Source organism: Myotis myotis, unplaced genomic scaffold (assembly GCF_014108235.1).
Source record: "Myotis myotis isolate mMyoMyo1 unplaced genomic scaffold, mMyoMyo1.p scaffold_m19_p_1, whole genome shotgun sequence".
Lineage (NCBI taxonomy): Eukaryota > Metazoa > Chordata > Mammalia > Chiroptera > Vespertilionidae > Myotis > Myotis myotis.
This window is the reverse complement of record NW_023416313.1, coordinates 166,763,971-166,781,376: the sequence shown is the minus strand read 5'-3', so window position 1 is coordinate 166,781,376 and position 17,406 is coordinate 166,763,971. Positions and strand designations below refer to the sequence as shown.

The window sequence follows — 17,406 nt, the reverse complement described above, 5'->3', positions numbered from 1 at the left end:
TGGGGAAAGCCAAGTGTTGGTTTGTTGGCGCTAGGTCTGCAGTGCCATTTATTCTCAAATGGCTAGTGCACATTTAAGAAATGGCAGCTCCTGCATTGAACATCTTCCCCCTGGTGGCCAGTGCTCATCATAGCTATCAGTCAGACGGATGGACAGTTAGCCTTTTATATACCTACTAGAGTCCCAATGCATGAATTTGTGCACAGGTGGGGTCCCTCCTGGCCAATCAGGGCTGTCTTGCCCAGTCCTGATCGAGACTGGCTGGGGGAAGGGACAGTGGGAAGTTAGCCGGCAGCAGGAGGTTGGCTGTGGGAGCGCACTGATCACGAGGGGACAGCTCCTGCGTTGAGCATCTGCCCCATGGTGGTCAGTGTGTGCCATAACTACCAGCCAATTGTCCAGTGGCCCGGTAGTCTGGTCATAACGGTCACTTAGGCTTTTATACATATAGATATAGATACTAAGACTAGATAGTATTCTTCCTGTGAATTCTTATATCAATCAGGATATGCTGTATTATGCTGTAGTAAGAACTTCAGCAAAATCTTAGTGGCTTATGCTGATAAAGTTTACTTTTCACTCACACTGTATACATTGCGTACAGACTGGAGTCTCTATTGGTGTAGAAACTCAGACATCCATGCCAAAGAATATTTCATCTCATTCACAATAATCACTGCCTCAGGCAAAGAGAATTCAATGAATTGAGTACTGGCTTTTACATCTTCATCTCAAAAAAACAAAACATTATTTCAATTCAAATTTTATTATTTTATTGCACAGTGCAAACCACATGGCCATACTTATCTCAAAGACATTAGTGGTTTTCAGTCCTATCATGTACCTTGGAAGGATAAATAGGTGAATATTTCTGAACAGCCTAATTGATTACCACACTCTCCCTAGGAAAGCTCTGTATAATGTAATGACTATGTTGACATAGTAAATGCAGATAGGGTTGAGCAAGGGCATAAAGATAAAGCACAATATGGTAAAAAAAAAAAAAAAAAAAGAAAAGAAAAGGTGCTAAAGGTGACCAGGAAAATTTAGTGCTAATACATAGCTCTTTGCTGGTCTACCTTAACTAAAGAATATGTCTCAGATTTCTCTAAAGCAGCGGTTCTCAACCTGTGGGTCGCGACCCCTTTCACAGGGGTCACCTAAGACCATCGGAAAACACATATATAATTACATATTGTTTTTGTGATTAATCACTATGCTTTAATTATGTTCAATTTGTAACAATGAAAATACATCCTGCATATCAGATATTTACATTACGATTCATAACAGTAGCAAAATTACAGTTATGAAGTAGCAACAAAAATAACTTTATGGTTGGGGGTCACCACAGCATGAGGAACTGTATTAAAGGGTCACGGCATTAGGAAGGTTGAGAACCACTGCTCTAAAGGAATAGATAAAACTTAATCAGTCCTCAATATTTTCAATATTTTTTCTCAACAAAGCTTTTATATATATGAAGTAATAGTGAGCTTGAATTTATACTCCTTAAAAAATAATATTAATAATAATATTGATTAACATGTAACCTTTACAATGTGCCAAGCACAATGATTTGCATATATGCTCTTATTTTTATGCAGTTAACAAGTATATAAGGTAACTATTATCATCTTCTAATTTTATTGAAGAAACTGAAGCTTAAAGAAATTCACTTGCCCAAGGTCACATCGTCTACAAATGGCAGAGCTGGCGTTTAAATCTGTTTCCGTCTGACTCCAAGACCTACATGCTTAACTCACACATGACTCTGCTTCAGGGTGCAGATTACATTCACATGTGTGTGCTTTAAACTGTTATCTTTCCAGTATTTCTTTATACAAATGAGAGCAAATATAAAATATGCTTATTTCCTCTCTTTTACTTTATACTTAAGGTAGCATACTATATAAGTGAATTAAATAATACACTCTATACCAGTGATGGTGAACCTTTTGAGCTCGGCGTGTCAGCATTTTAAAAAACCCTAACTTAACTCTGGTGCCGTGTCACATATAGAAATGTTTTGATATTTGCAACCATAGTAAAACAAAGACTTATATTTTTGATATTTATTTTATATATTTAAATGCCATTTAACAAAGAAAATCAACAAAACAAATGAGTTCACGTGTCAGAGGTGTCATAGGTTCGCCATCACTGCTCTATACGGTGTTCTGCACCTTGCTTCATTTAATGCTATGACTTTCAGGTCTCTACATCAGTATGGGGATTTTCCTCATTGCTTTTTTACAACTGAATAGTATTCCTTCAAATGGAGGTGCCTTAGTTTATTCAACCACAACTTTATTGCTAAATACATGGGTTGTTTATCATCTCCAAATTTTCAAGTTATGCCACAAATCAATAAACTTGTACCTATGATCTTTCCTACTTTTGTAACAGGTTGTGTAGTAAATATTCTCAGGAGAGAAATCACCGGATCAAAGCGAAAATATGTAATTTTGGTAGATATTGTCAGATTCCTCTTCATACGTTCTATGCTTTTAAGCAGGTTTTAAAGAGAAGAAATTATGTGGTTTACTACTTTTCTTGCCAATTTTAACTCCAACTCAATCTAATGTTGGTTCCACTCAAAATTTTAAAATGCAGATTCCTTGCTAACCAATCATTTAACCTCTGCCAGAGATAAATCCCCACTTGCGTCTAGTATTTCAGGCTAATATTTAAAATATTCTCATGTATAATGTAAAAAATCAATTCCAGTGACTTTCCTCAACACCTCAAAGGTTTCTCATCAACATCACACCCTCTAAATCTAATTGGTCTACCTGGTAACTGATAATAATGAGTGCCAGAATGTAGCATAAGCCTCTTAGATCACCTGTTTTCTCTGCTCTGTGTTAAGCTATCTTAATAACCAGCTTTTAGGCTGACTGATATAGCTGATTAAATCATACAGTTCTGTTTTTTAAGACATGGCAAGATTCCCTAGATATCCTCATGTGCACTCATGCTGGTTGCAAGGAAAAATTGCCAGATAAGGGTATGTAGTCAGTATGTGGAAAAGGTGGACTCTAGGATCAAGCCTCCTATTGCATTTAACGAGAGGGTCATGAAAAGAGCTCTGGACTCAGAAGCAAAAGACCTAAGCCTGTATCTTCTCCATGTATTCTTAATAAATGGTAGCTTAGAGCAAGTCATGAGAAAATAAGATGCAATATTCATTTTCTCTGACTAGGGCAAGCTATAACAATATCTTAAACTTCTCCCATCCATCTTTGCCTCTGTCCATATTTAGAGTGAATTGCTAAGAGAAAGAAGGGGCATCATGTCTTTTTGTCAAGAAAAAAACCAGAATTTTAAAAAATATTTTATTTTCTATTTTAGCTATAGACTTCAATATGACGAAAATTTTTAAGATCCCATCAGGATATACATTATCCACGTCCAAGGAAGAATCAAGAATATTAAAACCATCAGCAAAGGTTTGGAATAGAGTGATTATTTTTTTTAAGTTCTTACTTCTATAATTAGCAATATAATTAGTTGAACAGTTTCACATAGACATGTAGACATGTTGAATATTTTGATTCTTGATATATATCTTAGGAAAAAATAATGACCAAAGTGATTTATTGGAAAGTAATCTAATATAATAACTCTTGTTTTGTTTTTGTTTTTCCTTAAAAAAATCTTCCTGTGTAATGAGAAAAGACATGGTATTTACTTTTTCTCCCACTTCTGGCACTACTTCTCTCTGGATTAACATATAAACGTGACTGTGATCTCAATAAGCATCAGTCAAAGTTGCAGGAAAAATGTCAAAGGAGTTTTCAGTAATGGTTGGCCTGTCCCCACCTCTTAAGCCAGGGTCTTGGAATAACTGAGCACATACATGTAGACACTGTTACTGTTAAGTCTAAAATGCTCTGTTTCTCCACTTTCCTGAAGGTGCCTCCAAAATAGAGATCATATGGACTTGCTACCTTGTGATGCTTTAGCAAGATTTGATGAGGTTATTGGCTTAAAATTCTGAATTTGATCTCTTGTTAGGTTTTAAATTTGTTGAAGTCTCTATTGCTAAAATTTATCTGAATTATCTAGTCAAGTCTGGCCATTATTTTAAATTTTAAACTATGCCTATATAAAAGCCACTTTCTGAAAGTCAGTATACATATTTCCTGGTCTCTAATAATCCAGGTGTATAGAATCTCTTCCAACCTTCACAGTGCTACAAAGTGTGGTTTGTAAGTACTTAGTATAGAAAGTGGTGATCTCTAGGAGTCAATTTGGGATCCATGACAATATCACACCTTTTTTGGTGGCAGGAGGAGATCACTAGATTTAGAAATCAGGGAAATATAACAGAAATTGTGTATCTGATCTTCAGCAAACACTAAAAATGGTCTTTTACACCTTGCTTACAAGTTGAAGAAATCTGGACAGATGGATGTGTGACTGTACAACCTTTTCAACACTATTAAAAGCTAGAAAGCAAATATTGTAGGTACATCTTATTGCATTATTGGTCCTGTCCCATGCAGACTACTTTATCAACAACTTGGATAAAAATATGGTTGCCATTTTATGAGATATGTAGAAGTCATACACATAGAAGAATTATTAATACATTGGATGACAGGCTAGAGTAAAAGGCCTGATCTTAGAAAATAAACTTTTAATGTGGAAAAATAGGGGTCCAAAATTACAACTGCCGAGGTACAGTATAATAAAGCCTTGGCTTAGGGGCATCTGAAAAGGCTTGGGAATTATTTTTAACAGTAAGATCTGTTTGTGTCAATAGGAGGATGTTGTTGACTCCCAAATCTACTGTATTCTTGGCTATTGAAATAGATACATGGGTTTTACTCTATGCTTATTTGATAATAATTGTGTATTATACTCATTTTGGAAAGCTTCATTATAAAAGAATCTAGACCAAGCATGTCAAACTCAAAGGCTAACATGAGCCAAACAAACAAGGTTTAAGTTTATGTGGCCGCAAAAAAAAAAAAAAAAAAAAAGCTTCAATTTTCATAGAAACGTAGGTTTATTTTGATGGAGATATGCTGAATACAAAGGGCTGAAATAAATGAGTAATCATTAACATAAAATAATAGAACATTTTAATAAAAATTAATATTTTTCTTGAACATTAACTTACCAGACACTGAATAGCTGCACAAATTAATAAGTATAACACAAATAAACCTATTTTTCTTGTTCTCTGAAAGTGAAATATTTCCTATTGAATACACCAAACAAGTCAGTACAAGACTAATGACGTGGCAATCGGCTGCTAAAATATTCACTGCTAGTATTAGTGGAGAGAAATGGTGCGCCTGTGTGTAAGGCATGTAAGGGAAATGAATGCAACACTATTATAGTAATCAGTCATTAGTAAACGTTGTAGTTCGTTATTAATAACTAGTAGCCCGGTGCACAAAATTCGTGCGCTGGAGTGGCAGGGAAAAGGGCCCCCTCAGTCTGGCCTTCACCCTCTCCAATCTGAGACCCCTCAGGGAATGTCCAACTACCTGTTTGTGCCCACACTTTTAACAGATAACAGCTCCATTGTTGTTTCTTTCTTATGCTTAAAACCATTGGAATTAGTAGGTATTCAAAGTGTGTATACATTTTGGGGGGACACCCTGTATATCTCTAGTCAGCGGTGAAAGAAACCAACAGCAGATTTGGATCCCCCAGACAGGGAACCTCGCTCACTCCCCACATGTCTCCCCACTTCACTTTCCACCTTCGTGGGCAGCAGAATCAACGTTTTCTCTCATTAATTTGGAAAAGCACGTCCTGTCACCCGCTGCCTGGCAGGAGTGCGCTAGGCCCCAAGCAAGCAAGGCTCAGTCAGGGCAGCCTTCGTTCATGAGTGCTGGCACCCAAAGTGCACATTCCTCCTCTACAGTTGCCCCGACTATCCCACTGCTTCACTGAGAGGACGGAATTCCTCTCCACCTCTGGGTTCTTGATCTTCAAAGCTGACCGAAGGCACCTCAGCGAGGGCCGCCCCCACCCACCAGGTGTGTCTGTCTGCATCTGCTCCCGCCTCAGCACCTACATTAACCCCCTAGAGGTGAACTCGTAGCTGCACTGGCCTCCGTGGGAACAGGGCATCACCACTCCGCCCTCTCTCTGTCATCTCACAGGTGCCCACCCTCAGCACCCAGAACACCCAGACACTCTCCAAAGGACGTGAGCGCATCAGAGGGGATGTGTGCACATCCTGTGGGGGTGTTAGGCATGCTGGGTTGATGGAAGTGCTGTGGAGAGGCGGGGGGAACTTGTGCACGCCTTGGTTTGCAACTGTTGTAGGCGCTGGAGGGTGACAGTGTGCTGCGGGATGTTCGCACGCCAGGGGGGGATGTGCACACCGGAGGCCTCTGGCTTTGCAGATCCGCAAATCCCCGTGGTGCGGCCAGGAGAACGTCAGTCTGGCCTGCCACGGTGGCTGTCCCTGCGATCCTGCACCTTCTGGGCCAAGAGGCGGATCTTGCGCAGCCACTCCTAGGCGCTGATGGCCTGCAGGCGCTACTTCAGCTCAGCCTGCAGGCTCCGCTTGGCGTACTCACAGCTGTCACCACCGCCATGTGGGGAGTACAGGCCGCCCTCTGCCGGCCTGTCTCCCCTGTCCAGAGGCTCTCTTTGCTGCTCACCTGCCCAGAGTGACTGGGGCTGGGTGGAAGCCAGGCCTCCTGCCCTGCCCAACCCCGGCCGATCCGCCCCTGTGCGATCTGCTGCCCCGCCAGATAGGGTCACGGATCCAGGTCCCGGGACCGCGGACAGCCTCAAGCACTGCCCCCCACCTGGCAGGATCACAGATCTGGGTCCTGGGACCGTGGACAGCCTCAAGCACTGCCCCCCATCCGGCAGGGTCACAGATCCGTGTCTTGGTCCCATGGACAGCCTCAAGCGCTGCCCCCCGCCCACCAGGTCACGGATCTGGGTCCCAGACCGCAGACAGCCTCAAGCGCTGCCCCCCGCCTGCCAGGTCACAGATCTGGGTCCTGGACTGCGGACAGACTCAAGCGCTGCCCCCCGCCCGCCAGGTCACAGATCCGGGCCCTAGACTGAGAACAGCCTCAAGTGCTGCCCCCCACCCACCAGGTCACGGATCCGGGTCCCAGAGTGTGGACAGCCTCAAGCGCTGCCCCCCGCCCGCCAGGTCATGGATCCAGGTCCCAGACCGCAGACAGCCTCAAGTGCTGCCCCCCGCCTGCCAGGTCACAGATCCGGGTCCAGACCACGGACAGCCTCAAGCACTGCCCCCCACCTGACAGGGTCACAGTTCTGGGTCCTGGACTGTGGACAGCCTCAAGCGCTGCCCCCCGCCCGGCAGGGTCACAGATCCAGGTCCCAGACCGCGGACAGCCTTGCCCGCTGCCGCCGGCCTTCAGTATGCAAATTAGCCACCATCTTGTTGCTTCAGGGTGGGGGTCCCACTGGGGGCCTGGCCAGCCTGGATGAGGGGATGATGGCTGTTTGCAGCTGGTCACACCCCCTTCAGGGTGGGGGTCCGCACTGGGGTTCCTGGCCAGTCTGGGTGAGGGGCTGAGGACCGTTTGTAGGCTGCCCGCACCCCCTTCAGGTTGGGGGTCCCCATTGGGATACCTGGCCAGTCTAGGTGAGGGGCTGAGGGCCGTTTTTAGGCTGGCCACACTCCCTTCAGGGTGGGGGTCCCCACTGGGGTGCCTGCCCAGTCTGGGTTAGGGGCTGAGGGCCGTTTTCAGGCTGGCGGGTTACTGAAGCTCCCAACTTCTCCTTTTTTTCTTTTTTTTTTATTCTGGGATTTATTTACCTTCTATGGCTGTCACTGGAGCTGAGAGCCAGTTTTAGCTCTGAGGCCCGGTTGCAGCTCAGACCTCAGCTGCTGAAAGCAGGTACTGGGTTTGTTTGGATTCTATAATTGAAACACTGTTGCAGCCCGGCTGGCTGAAACCTGGCTGGCTGAAAGCAGGTTTCTGGGGTTTGTTTAGGTTCTATAATTGCAACATTGTTTCTTAGAGTGCAAGCTCAGCGGCCGGCAGCGGCAGGCGGGGAACCTTGGCTTCCTCCATCACTGGAGCAAGCAAGCCTCCTGTTTGCTTCAGCTGCCTGGCTGCCAGCCGCCATCTTGGTTGGCAGTTAATTTGCATACCACCCTGATTAGCCAATGGGAAGCGTGTCGGAGCTACAGTTAATTACCATGTTTGTCTATTATTAGATAGGATTATGTGTAACAGGATATTGTAAAAATTAAGCTATGAAATTTCTATTAAAATGTTTCTTACATACAGTTATATTGGCTGGGCTGCAAAAATGTTTGTTGTGGGCTGCATGCAGCCCACGGGCTGCGAGTTTGATATGCCAAGTGTAGACAATCAGAAGCATTCTGAACATAATGATGAAGGATTCCCAAACCATATTATTTGAGGAATGGTCAAAATATTTAAAGACATTTCTACTAGAAAAGAAAAAAACCCTGGTGACCTTATTAACTGTTTTCAAATAGAGAGCTACTGTAGGAAAGCAAGATTAGACTTTTTCTGTGTGGCTCAAAAAAAAATATTTTTACCAATACAAAGCAAAACATTTTTTAGTTTTACCAATAAGTGAAAGCTATAGGAAGACAGATTTCAACATAAAGAAGAGGCTGCTTTTTTTTAAGCACCGGGGTTGTCCAAGTGATGGATGGGTCCCTGTTGGTTTCAAATTCTCATAAGAGCATTGGCAGGACACATATTAAAACACCAAAAATCAAAGTTTAGTTTTACAATCATTATCAGCAATTGTCCTGTAATAAATTAACAGAAAACTTCAGCACCAAAACCATTTCTTAGACTTTCTGGTTCACCCCTGGTGATCCTTCCAAAGTTTATAGGATTGCTTGCTTCTTCAAAATTAGTACCAAGTTGTTCTTTGACGATGAAAGCCCTGTTTATGGAATCAAAGTTCTCTGACAATTTTCTGATAGCTCTTTTGTGGAGTGAATAAAAGCAGTGGGACTTCTGTTAGTTGTTTTGGCTATTTTGAATATGTCTAAGAAGAGTTCTTTGGGCAACATGGGACCTTCTGATATAAAGTATCTAAGAAAATGGCTAAGGCTCAACAAAACACTGATTTTGCATTTAATACCTAGTTCTGCTCTTGCCTGGTTCAACTATCCTTAAAAAATCAGGGATCCTCACAGCAGAAGAAGGAGCTATAAAGTGTAGTTTTTGTAAGTTGAAAACTGGTAACTGAAGGAAAAAATAACAGAAATGTCTATTTGTAGTATTTCAGTAAGTTAGAGTTTTTATCTTACAATATACAAGATAGAAGCCTGGAAAGGGGTCATAAAATGATCTTTTGATACAGGCAATTTTTCTTTTTAATCTAAGTAAAGGTTGGCTTGGTTTTGCATGTAATTTAAAAATCAGACTAGATATAACCTGATGTAAATTGTCATGGATTAAGGTGAAGGAAATGATTTACATCATAAGAAATACATCTGATATTGATATTTAATTTTCACCATCAAAGAATTGCTTTTGATTCTCATAGTTCCACTTTTAAAAATAATTCTGGAGCAACTAGTAATAAATACAATTAAAAATAACCATAAGCAAAAGAAATACAGGAGAATTTTATGTATCAGTAAAAGCAAATGAGAATAAAATCTTACTTCCCCACAGGAAATGGAATCAAAAATAAATCTCTCTTCTAGGCCTTATAAATATTGAGAAAAGACAACATATGAATAGTTGCTATACTGACTTTGTTTCCCACAAGGAGTCAATCTTGAAGCAATTATATTTATGATTGTTGTTTCATTGACATAGAATTCGTGGTCAACATTTTTTTCCACCAACACTTTGATTGTTATCCAACTGCCTCTGATGTCCTTTGTTCTAATGAGAAGTCAGCTGTTAATCTTATTAAGGATCCCATATATACTGTTTTTCTCTTGATGTTTTTTGAGATTTTTCTTTTTTGTCTTTGTCTTTCAACACTTTGACTATGATACATCTAGATGTGAATTTATCCTACTTGAAGTTAAGCTCCTTGGGAAGTTTCATTCATTATTTCTTTATCTATTTTTCCCCCTTTTCTAGGCCTCTGTTCCTTTTCTTCATTCTTTTTATTTCTATTCTTCAGAAAAAATAATCTCTATTGACCTATTTCAAGCTTGCAAAAGGCTAGGTGGGCTTTACTGCATATACTCATAGATTCATACATTAGTAGATTTCTTTAATTAAGAAGATGCTTTGAAGTATTTAATTTTATTTATTCTAATATACTAGATGGTAGTTTTATTCATTATAATGCAGTTATAATTTATTTACAATTCTTTAAGAACACACCAAATTAATAACTGACTTTATTTTTTCTTTCCCTTACAGTCCCATTATAATAGCGCTGGTCCAGAGTTTAGCCGTGTGCTCTTCAATATTGGAGGTCACAGTCCACTGATTTTATATTATCTTAAGATGCATGAGCTAACAGGTATTTACAACGCCCTTAGACGACCCAAGATTAGGATCACTGAAATATCAAAAGAACCATATCCTTTTTTAAGCTTTTTAAAAATACTATCTATTTCTAAAATATTCAAAATGTTTTCCTAAATGTCTTAATTAAGAAAAAATAATGCATTTTTAACCAAAGCTTTTACTTAGCATTTAATTATGTTCAAAACTTTTGTAGCATGTTTGGTTAAAGTATTTTCTCTTTTAGATCTGAGGCTATGAGTTTTCATGCAACAAAATAAGTCAAGCACAAAACCTAGGAACTTTAGAAACTGATATAGTTAGCTCTTTAGTAACAGACTATCTTTGCAACTTACTGTTCAGTGTTCAGTTTCAAACATTTGTCAGAACCATGAGAAATGGGCTTCTAGGCATCTCCAGAAGAGAATTTCAAACATGTTTTAGCTGTGGCATCCTTTGTTCAGTAGAAAATGTATCAAAAAGCTTAATGTGTAAAATATAAAATAAGTGAAATTGGAACTCTTTGCTTACAGCAGGGGTGAGGGGCCAGAGTTCTATTTACACTCCTGTGTTCCCTCTGCATAATCCATCCTGGCCCAGGCCTATCTGGGGACACGCAGATGAACCCCCAGGGGATCTAATAGTGTGCCCTCCAAACTGGAACATACACAGCTCTCACTGGAAAAAAGATATCAAGAGTCTTGTTTACATGTACTTCTATCTTGAAAAACAAAAAAGAAGTTGCATTTCACTAGTATTTAGTAAACAGGTACCCTCACTCAGCTGATATTTCAGTCTGCACTCTACCATGCTGATGAATAATGATGGCATCTTTGCTCTTGTGTAATTTTCTGAGCATCACAACATAGTGCTGTTTTCTTTGAGGAGGTTAAGCAGATTTATAGATTATATCATCTAGCTTAACTAAATTAACAACTCACTAGTGAAACAATAGTTTTAAAAGATTTCTGGAAAGAACTGTAGATTGATGATAATATTTATGATGCAAGGATAAATTAGATTCCACATATAAACTAAGAAACAAAATAGAAAACAGACTCATAGCTGTCATAGGAGATGAGAGGTGGGGGCTGGGTGAAAAGGTAAAGAGATTTAAGCAAAAAACAAAACAAAACAAAAACAACTCATAGACAACAGTATGGTCACTACCAGAGAGAAATGGGGGTGGGGGAAGTAGAGAGGATAAATGGGGGTAAATGGTGATGGAAAGTGACATGATTTTGGGAGGTAAACACACAATACAATATACAGATGATGTATTATAGAATTGTACACCTGAAACCAATATAATTTTATTAACCACTAGAACCCCAATAAATTCTATTTTAAATAGAATAAATTTTATAAAAAAGAAATGGCAGAACAATATTTCTCCTACTCCTTGAAGGAGTGCATTTTCAGCCACATTAAGAGATGAAATTAATGGTGGCCCATTTAGTTCTACCCAGATGTCAACCAAAAATATAAAAATAAAAATCTTCAAAAACACTATTTGAAATATGGATATACATCTATATATCATTTTATAAACAATGAATCTAACCCTAAATGTATGTTAAATGATAGTATGCCAGTTTAATTTACAAGGCATTTGTAAATCAACTATCTAGATATCAACACAAATCTCTATAATTTGAGGACTAAAGGTTTGGTGTACCATTAATAAACATTAAATTTTATTTTTAAAAAATTTCATCTCACTGTTTTCTATTTCTACACTGCATATTTTTATAATGAGCATAACATATTATTACAGATTGATGTGTATATAATTTATACATTTAAAATTATACCTACATGGGAGTGTGCTCACGTAGCTTTTACTCATGGGGTACATGATCAGAAAAATGTGGAGACCACTGTTCTAGCAGACCTCAGACCTCTTCCCTGGTCGCTTCTTCTCCCACATTTCAATCAAGACAACCTCTAGCCTCACTGACCACAAGCACATGGAATTAACTTGGGTGGCTCTGGAACACAAAAAGAAAGGCAAACTATAATGCTAAATCAGTCTGTTTTAAACTTGTCAGTTAAATAATGGAATAAGGATTCTCATCAACCTTGAATTATGTCTAAAACAAAAGTTTTAAACCTCTAGAAGTGAAATTTTTAAGGTATCAAACAACTTTCATAGTAGATTAAATTTATTTTTAACTAATTTTTATTTCGCTGGTAAAAATGTTAATCTTTTTATATTTCTGATGAGCATGAATTTATTCAATGGCCATGTAAAAATTCATATCACCATTTTCCTGAGAATGTGGGAAAAATGTGAGTATGAGTGGGGCTGGGGAAAGGAGAAGGTGGAGATCTAAAGCATAAAACCTGTTAGGATTATGTCTCATTTAATAAAAAATTTGAAATAAGTCACCCATTGGAAAGTAATGGGTCTTTCCACGATGCTTACTGAGCTTGTAAAATATAATACCCAATGAGAAGAAAACATGTTCCTAGAGCTAATGATGAACAGAATTATAATGATGCCTCACATTCATCAACACTGGGCAATTTTTTCAAGCATGTGTTGAATTCCCCTATGTATTATCACAGGAATGGCAAGCGTCCTGTGACAGTGGGCAGGCACCCATCACAGCCACTTCACAGATGAGGAAACTAAAGCACAAGGAGAGTAGGTGGCTTACTGCACAAATTTGCCTCTATAGCCCTGACACTTGAAAAAAAGTGTGTAGCATACAACAGTTGTCAAACAAATGATAATGGGTGGGTATAGCATGGTTTTATATAAAGACTAGAGGCCTGGTGCACAAAAATTTGTGAACTCAGGAGGGTCCCTCAGCCCGGCCTGTGCCCTCTCGCAGTCAGGGACCCCTCGGGGGATGACCACCTGATGGCTTAGGCCCGCTGCCCGGGGAATCGGGCTTAAGCTGGCAGTCAAACATCCCTCTGGCAGCCCTGGAGCCCTTGGGGGATGTCCACTTGCCAGCAGGGAGCAGGCCTAAACTGCAGTCAGACATCCTTAGCACTGCTGAGGAGGCAGGAGAGGCTCCCACCACCACCACTGTGCTGGCAGCCATCAGCCTGGCTTGTGGCTGAGAAGAGCTCCCTCTGTGGGAGCGCACTGATCACCAGGGGGCAGCTCCTGCATTGAGCGTCTGCCCCCTGGTGGTCAGTGTGTGTCATAGTGACCAGTCATTCCCAGTCATTCTGCTGTTAGGGTCAATTTGCATATTACCCTTTTATTATATAGGACTAGAGGCCCGGTGCACAAAAATGTGTGCACTCAGGAGGGGAGGGGGGTCCCTCAGCCCAGCCTGTGCCCTCTCGCAGTCTGGGACCCCTCAGGGGATGACCACCTGCTGGCTTAGGCCCGCTCGCCAGGGGATTGGGCCTAAGATGGCAATCAGACATCCCTCTGGCAGCCCGACAGCCCTCGGGGGATGCCCACTTGCCAGCAGGGAGCAGACCTAAGCTGCAATCGGACATCCTTAGCTCTGCTGAGGAGGCAGGAGAGGCTCCCACCACCACCGCTGTACTGGCAGCCATCAGCCTGGCTTGTGGCTGAACAGAGCTCCTCCCATGTGAGAGCGCCCTGACCACCAGGGGGCAGCTCCTGCATTGAGCGTCTGCCCCCTGGTGGTCAGTGTGTGTCATAGTGACCAGTCATTCCCAGTCCTTCTGCTGTTAGGGCCAGTTTTCATATTACCCTTTTACTATATAGGTTAGAGGCCTGGTGCATGGGTGGGGGCCGGCTGGTTTGCCCTGAATGGTGTCCCGGATCAGGGTGGGGGTCCTGCTTGGGTGCCTGGCCAGCCTGGATGAGGGGATGATGGCTGTTTGCAGCTTGTCACACCCCCTTCAGGGTGGGCATCCCCACTGGGGTGCCTGGCCAGCCTGGATGAGGGGATGATGGCTGTTTGGAGCTGGTCACACCCCCTTCAGGGTGGGGGTCCCCACTGGGGTGCCTGGCCAGTCTGGGTGAGGGACTGAGGGCCGTTTTCAGGCTGGCGGGTTACTGAAGCTCCCAACCTCTCCTTTTTCTTTTTTTTTAAAAAATTCTGGTATTTATTTACCTTCTATGGCAGTCACTGGAGCTGAGAGCCGGCTTTAGCTCTGAGGCTTGGCTCCAGCTCTGAGACCTCAGCTTCTGAAAGTAGGTCTCTGGGTTTGTTTGGGTTCTATAATTGTAACACTGTTGTGGTCCTGCTCGCTCCAGCTCTGACGGCTGAAAGCAGGTTTCTGGGAATGGTTTAGCTTCTATAATTGTAACATTGTTTCTTAGACTGCAGCTCAGAAGCCGGCAGTGGCAGGCGGGGAACCTTGGCTTCCTCCATCACTGGAGCAAGCAAGCCTCCTGTTCGCTTCAGCTGCCTGGCTGCCAGCCGCCATCTTGGTTGGCAGTTAATTTGCATGTCTCAATGATTAGCCAATGGGAAGGGTAGCGAAGTTACAGTTAATTACCATGTTTCTCTATTATTAGATAAGCTAGAGGCCTGGTGCATGGGTGGGGGCCAGCTGGTTTGCCCAGAAGGGTGTCCTGGATCAGGGTGGGCGTCCTCCTGGGGTGCCTGGCCAGCCTGGGTGAGAGGCTGATGGCTGTTTGCAGGCTGATCAAGCCCCCCAGTGGGGACCCTCACCCCATGGGGGTGTGGCTAGCCTGAGTGAGGGGCTGAGGACTGTTTTCAGGCTGGCCACACCCCCCAGCAACCCATGCTCCCAGCCTCTCCTTTTTTTCTTTTTCTTTTTTTTCAGCAGGTATCTGGGATTTATTTATCTTCTATAATTGAAACTTTGTAGCCTTGATCGGAGCTGAGGATCAGCCAGGGCAGGCGGGAACCTTGGCTTCCTCTATCGCCGGGGGCAACCCAAGCCTCCTGCTCATTCCAGCTCCGTGGCTGCCGCCATTTTTGTGATGGAGTGACGAAGTGATGGTTAATTTGCATATTACTCTTTTATTAGATAGGATAAGACCAAATTTCATCTTATTTCTCAAAAACAAATTGACATTATCTTTAAAAATTAAAAGAAAAAATACTCAAGGAAAGAGACAGATATTTGGCCCTGGCTGCTGTTGCTTAGTTGATTATCACCCATGCACCAAAAGGTCACCATTTCAATTCCAGGTCAGAGCACATGCCCAGGTTGTAGGCTTGGTCCCCAGTAGCGGGTATGTAGGAGGCAGCTGATAGATGCTTCTCTCCTGCACAGATGTTTCTCTCTCTCTCTTCCTCCCCTTCCTCTCTCTCCAGAATCAATAAAAAAACACTTACAAAAAATGGGAAAAAAAGAAATTTGACAGTCATTAGTACAAAGTCAATCTATAAAGTCATCATTATTAAAATTATGTTTTGAATAATATATTGTATAGTCACTGTGTACCAAGCACTCTTCTAAGTACTTTATACTTATTAACTCGTTCAATTCTCATTGAACTTCTGAGACAGATATTATCAGTGTCTCTGTTTTGGCACTCTGCTACTCCCTTGTTTACCCAGGGGTCCGTGTAGCTCCAGGCTCTTGAGGAGAATTGTAATCCTGCATTGGAGGAAGGGTAGTCAAGTCAGGGAAGTCAACAGAGGACAGAAAAGAGGGGCTGCCATGATAATGTCCCTCATCCTAGGGGAGAAATAGCTAATTGATATTTCTAGTTTGGTCCAGCATTAAATGACTTCAGCAGTTTTTCCTTCAGACATTTAAGATTGCATGACCATGCAATTCTATTTCAAAACTATTTTACCTATTTAATATGAGACTATTATGATAGGTACACTTTATTAAACAAGCTCAAACGCAGAACAATATATTTAGTCACTATGCAATTTTAAATTAGTCTTCTGGAACAGATACATTTAAAACTAAATGTAACATCATAGGTAATATTTATTTTGATTCAGAGTGATTTGCCAAAGTCACAGGATAGAGGATTGCTTATTGTCAGTGTTTTAGTATTCATATGTAAACCCTAGAGGACTGGGGATGTATGTGGAGAGAGATAGGGAGGAAGTAAATGTAATTGTAAATTATAAAGGTGTTCATGATTCTGAGAGGATTTAACGTACATTTATAAGAAAAATAAACTTCTGTACTAATTAGTGTTCACTGAATCATTATTAGTTGAAAATTTGAGTATTTTGTGAATAATTTTTAACTTGATCATTTAGTATTAGAGTTATGATTAAAAAGGTGGGAAAAACTTTGATTTCTAGGACTAAGAGAAGAATGTGTAGTGTGTCTTTAAACCATGCAGAATTTTGTACAAAATTTATTTGTAGCTCCTAACTTTCCCTTCTCACAATGTCTGTACTATATTTTTGTCAACCACCTCAAGTCCTTTATGTGTTGAGAGTAAACTAACAAATACTCAAAAGTCTAATAACTTTCTTACATGTAAAACATAATTATTTTTAAAGAAAGAAAACCCGAGAACAAACTATTGGTGTAGTTTATGTGGGCCCTGTTAAAAATAAGAGTCTAACACATTTGTAATACCTTAACTAATAAAAAAAAAAAAAAGAGTCTATAGACAATATATGTATTTCTAACTTGAGTTTAAAATGTTCACATTCGGTTGCAGTTTAGAAAGAAATCCAAACTCAATGCAGTGCCATAATGAGTGAATTGTATTGCTCTAAACACATGCTTCCACCATCAGACACACATACACAGACTCTTTAACATGTAAAAACTTTTTGGGGTGGATTATTAAACTCTACAATTGAAATTAATGTGGGATATATCAAAGTTGATCCCAGAAAAAAAAGAAAAGGTACACAAAGAAATCATCTGTTGTGAATTATCTGTGATATGGAGGAAGCGAATAGTCAACAGTGAAAAGAAGGGAAGCAATCCTGAGACTCCCGAAAGGTCACCAGCTCTGTAGAGCACGCGTCCCCACACAGCCAGAGTCCAGCGGGAAGCTCTTCAGAGCCATGTGCAACCTCTTTTCACTTCTATGTATAGAGCGATTTCTAAAGTCTTAGTCACATGTGCACTCAGACTT

The 17,406-nt window shown here is 41.2% G+C and overlaps 1 protein-coding gene across 1 annotated transcript in view; it reads left to right on the top strand.

Annotated features, from left to right (window-relative positions):
* The window catches only part of FAM227B (family with sequence similarity 227 member B), a 204,195-nt gene that overhangs the window by 165,563 nt on the left and 21,226 nt on the right, over window positions 1-17,406 (top strand). Inside the window, exons 12-13 of the mRNA XM_036301039.1 lie at window positions 3,355-3,452; window positions 10,341-10,501. Of these exons, the coding sequence (XP_036156932.1) occupies window positions 3,355-3,452; window positions 10,341-10,501 (259 nt within the window). The remainder of the gene's footprint in view (window positions 1-3,354; window positions 3,453-10,340; window positions 10,502-17,406) is intronic.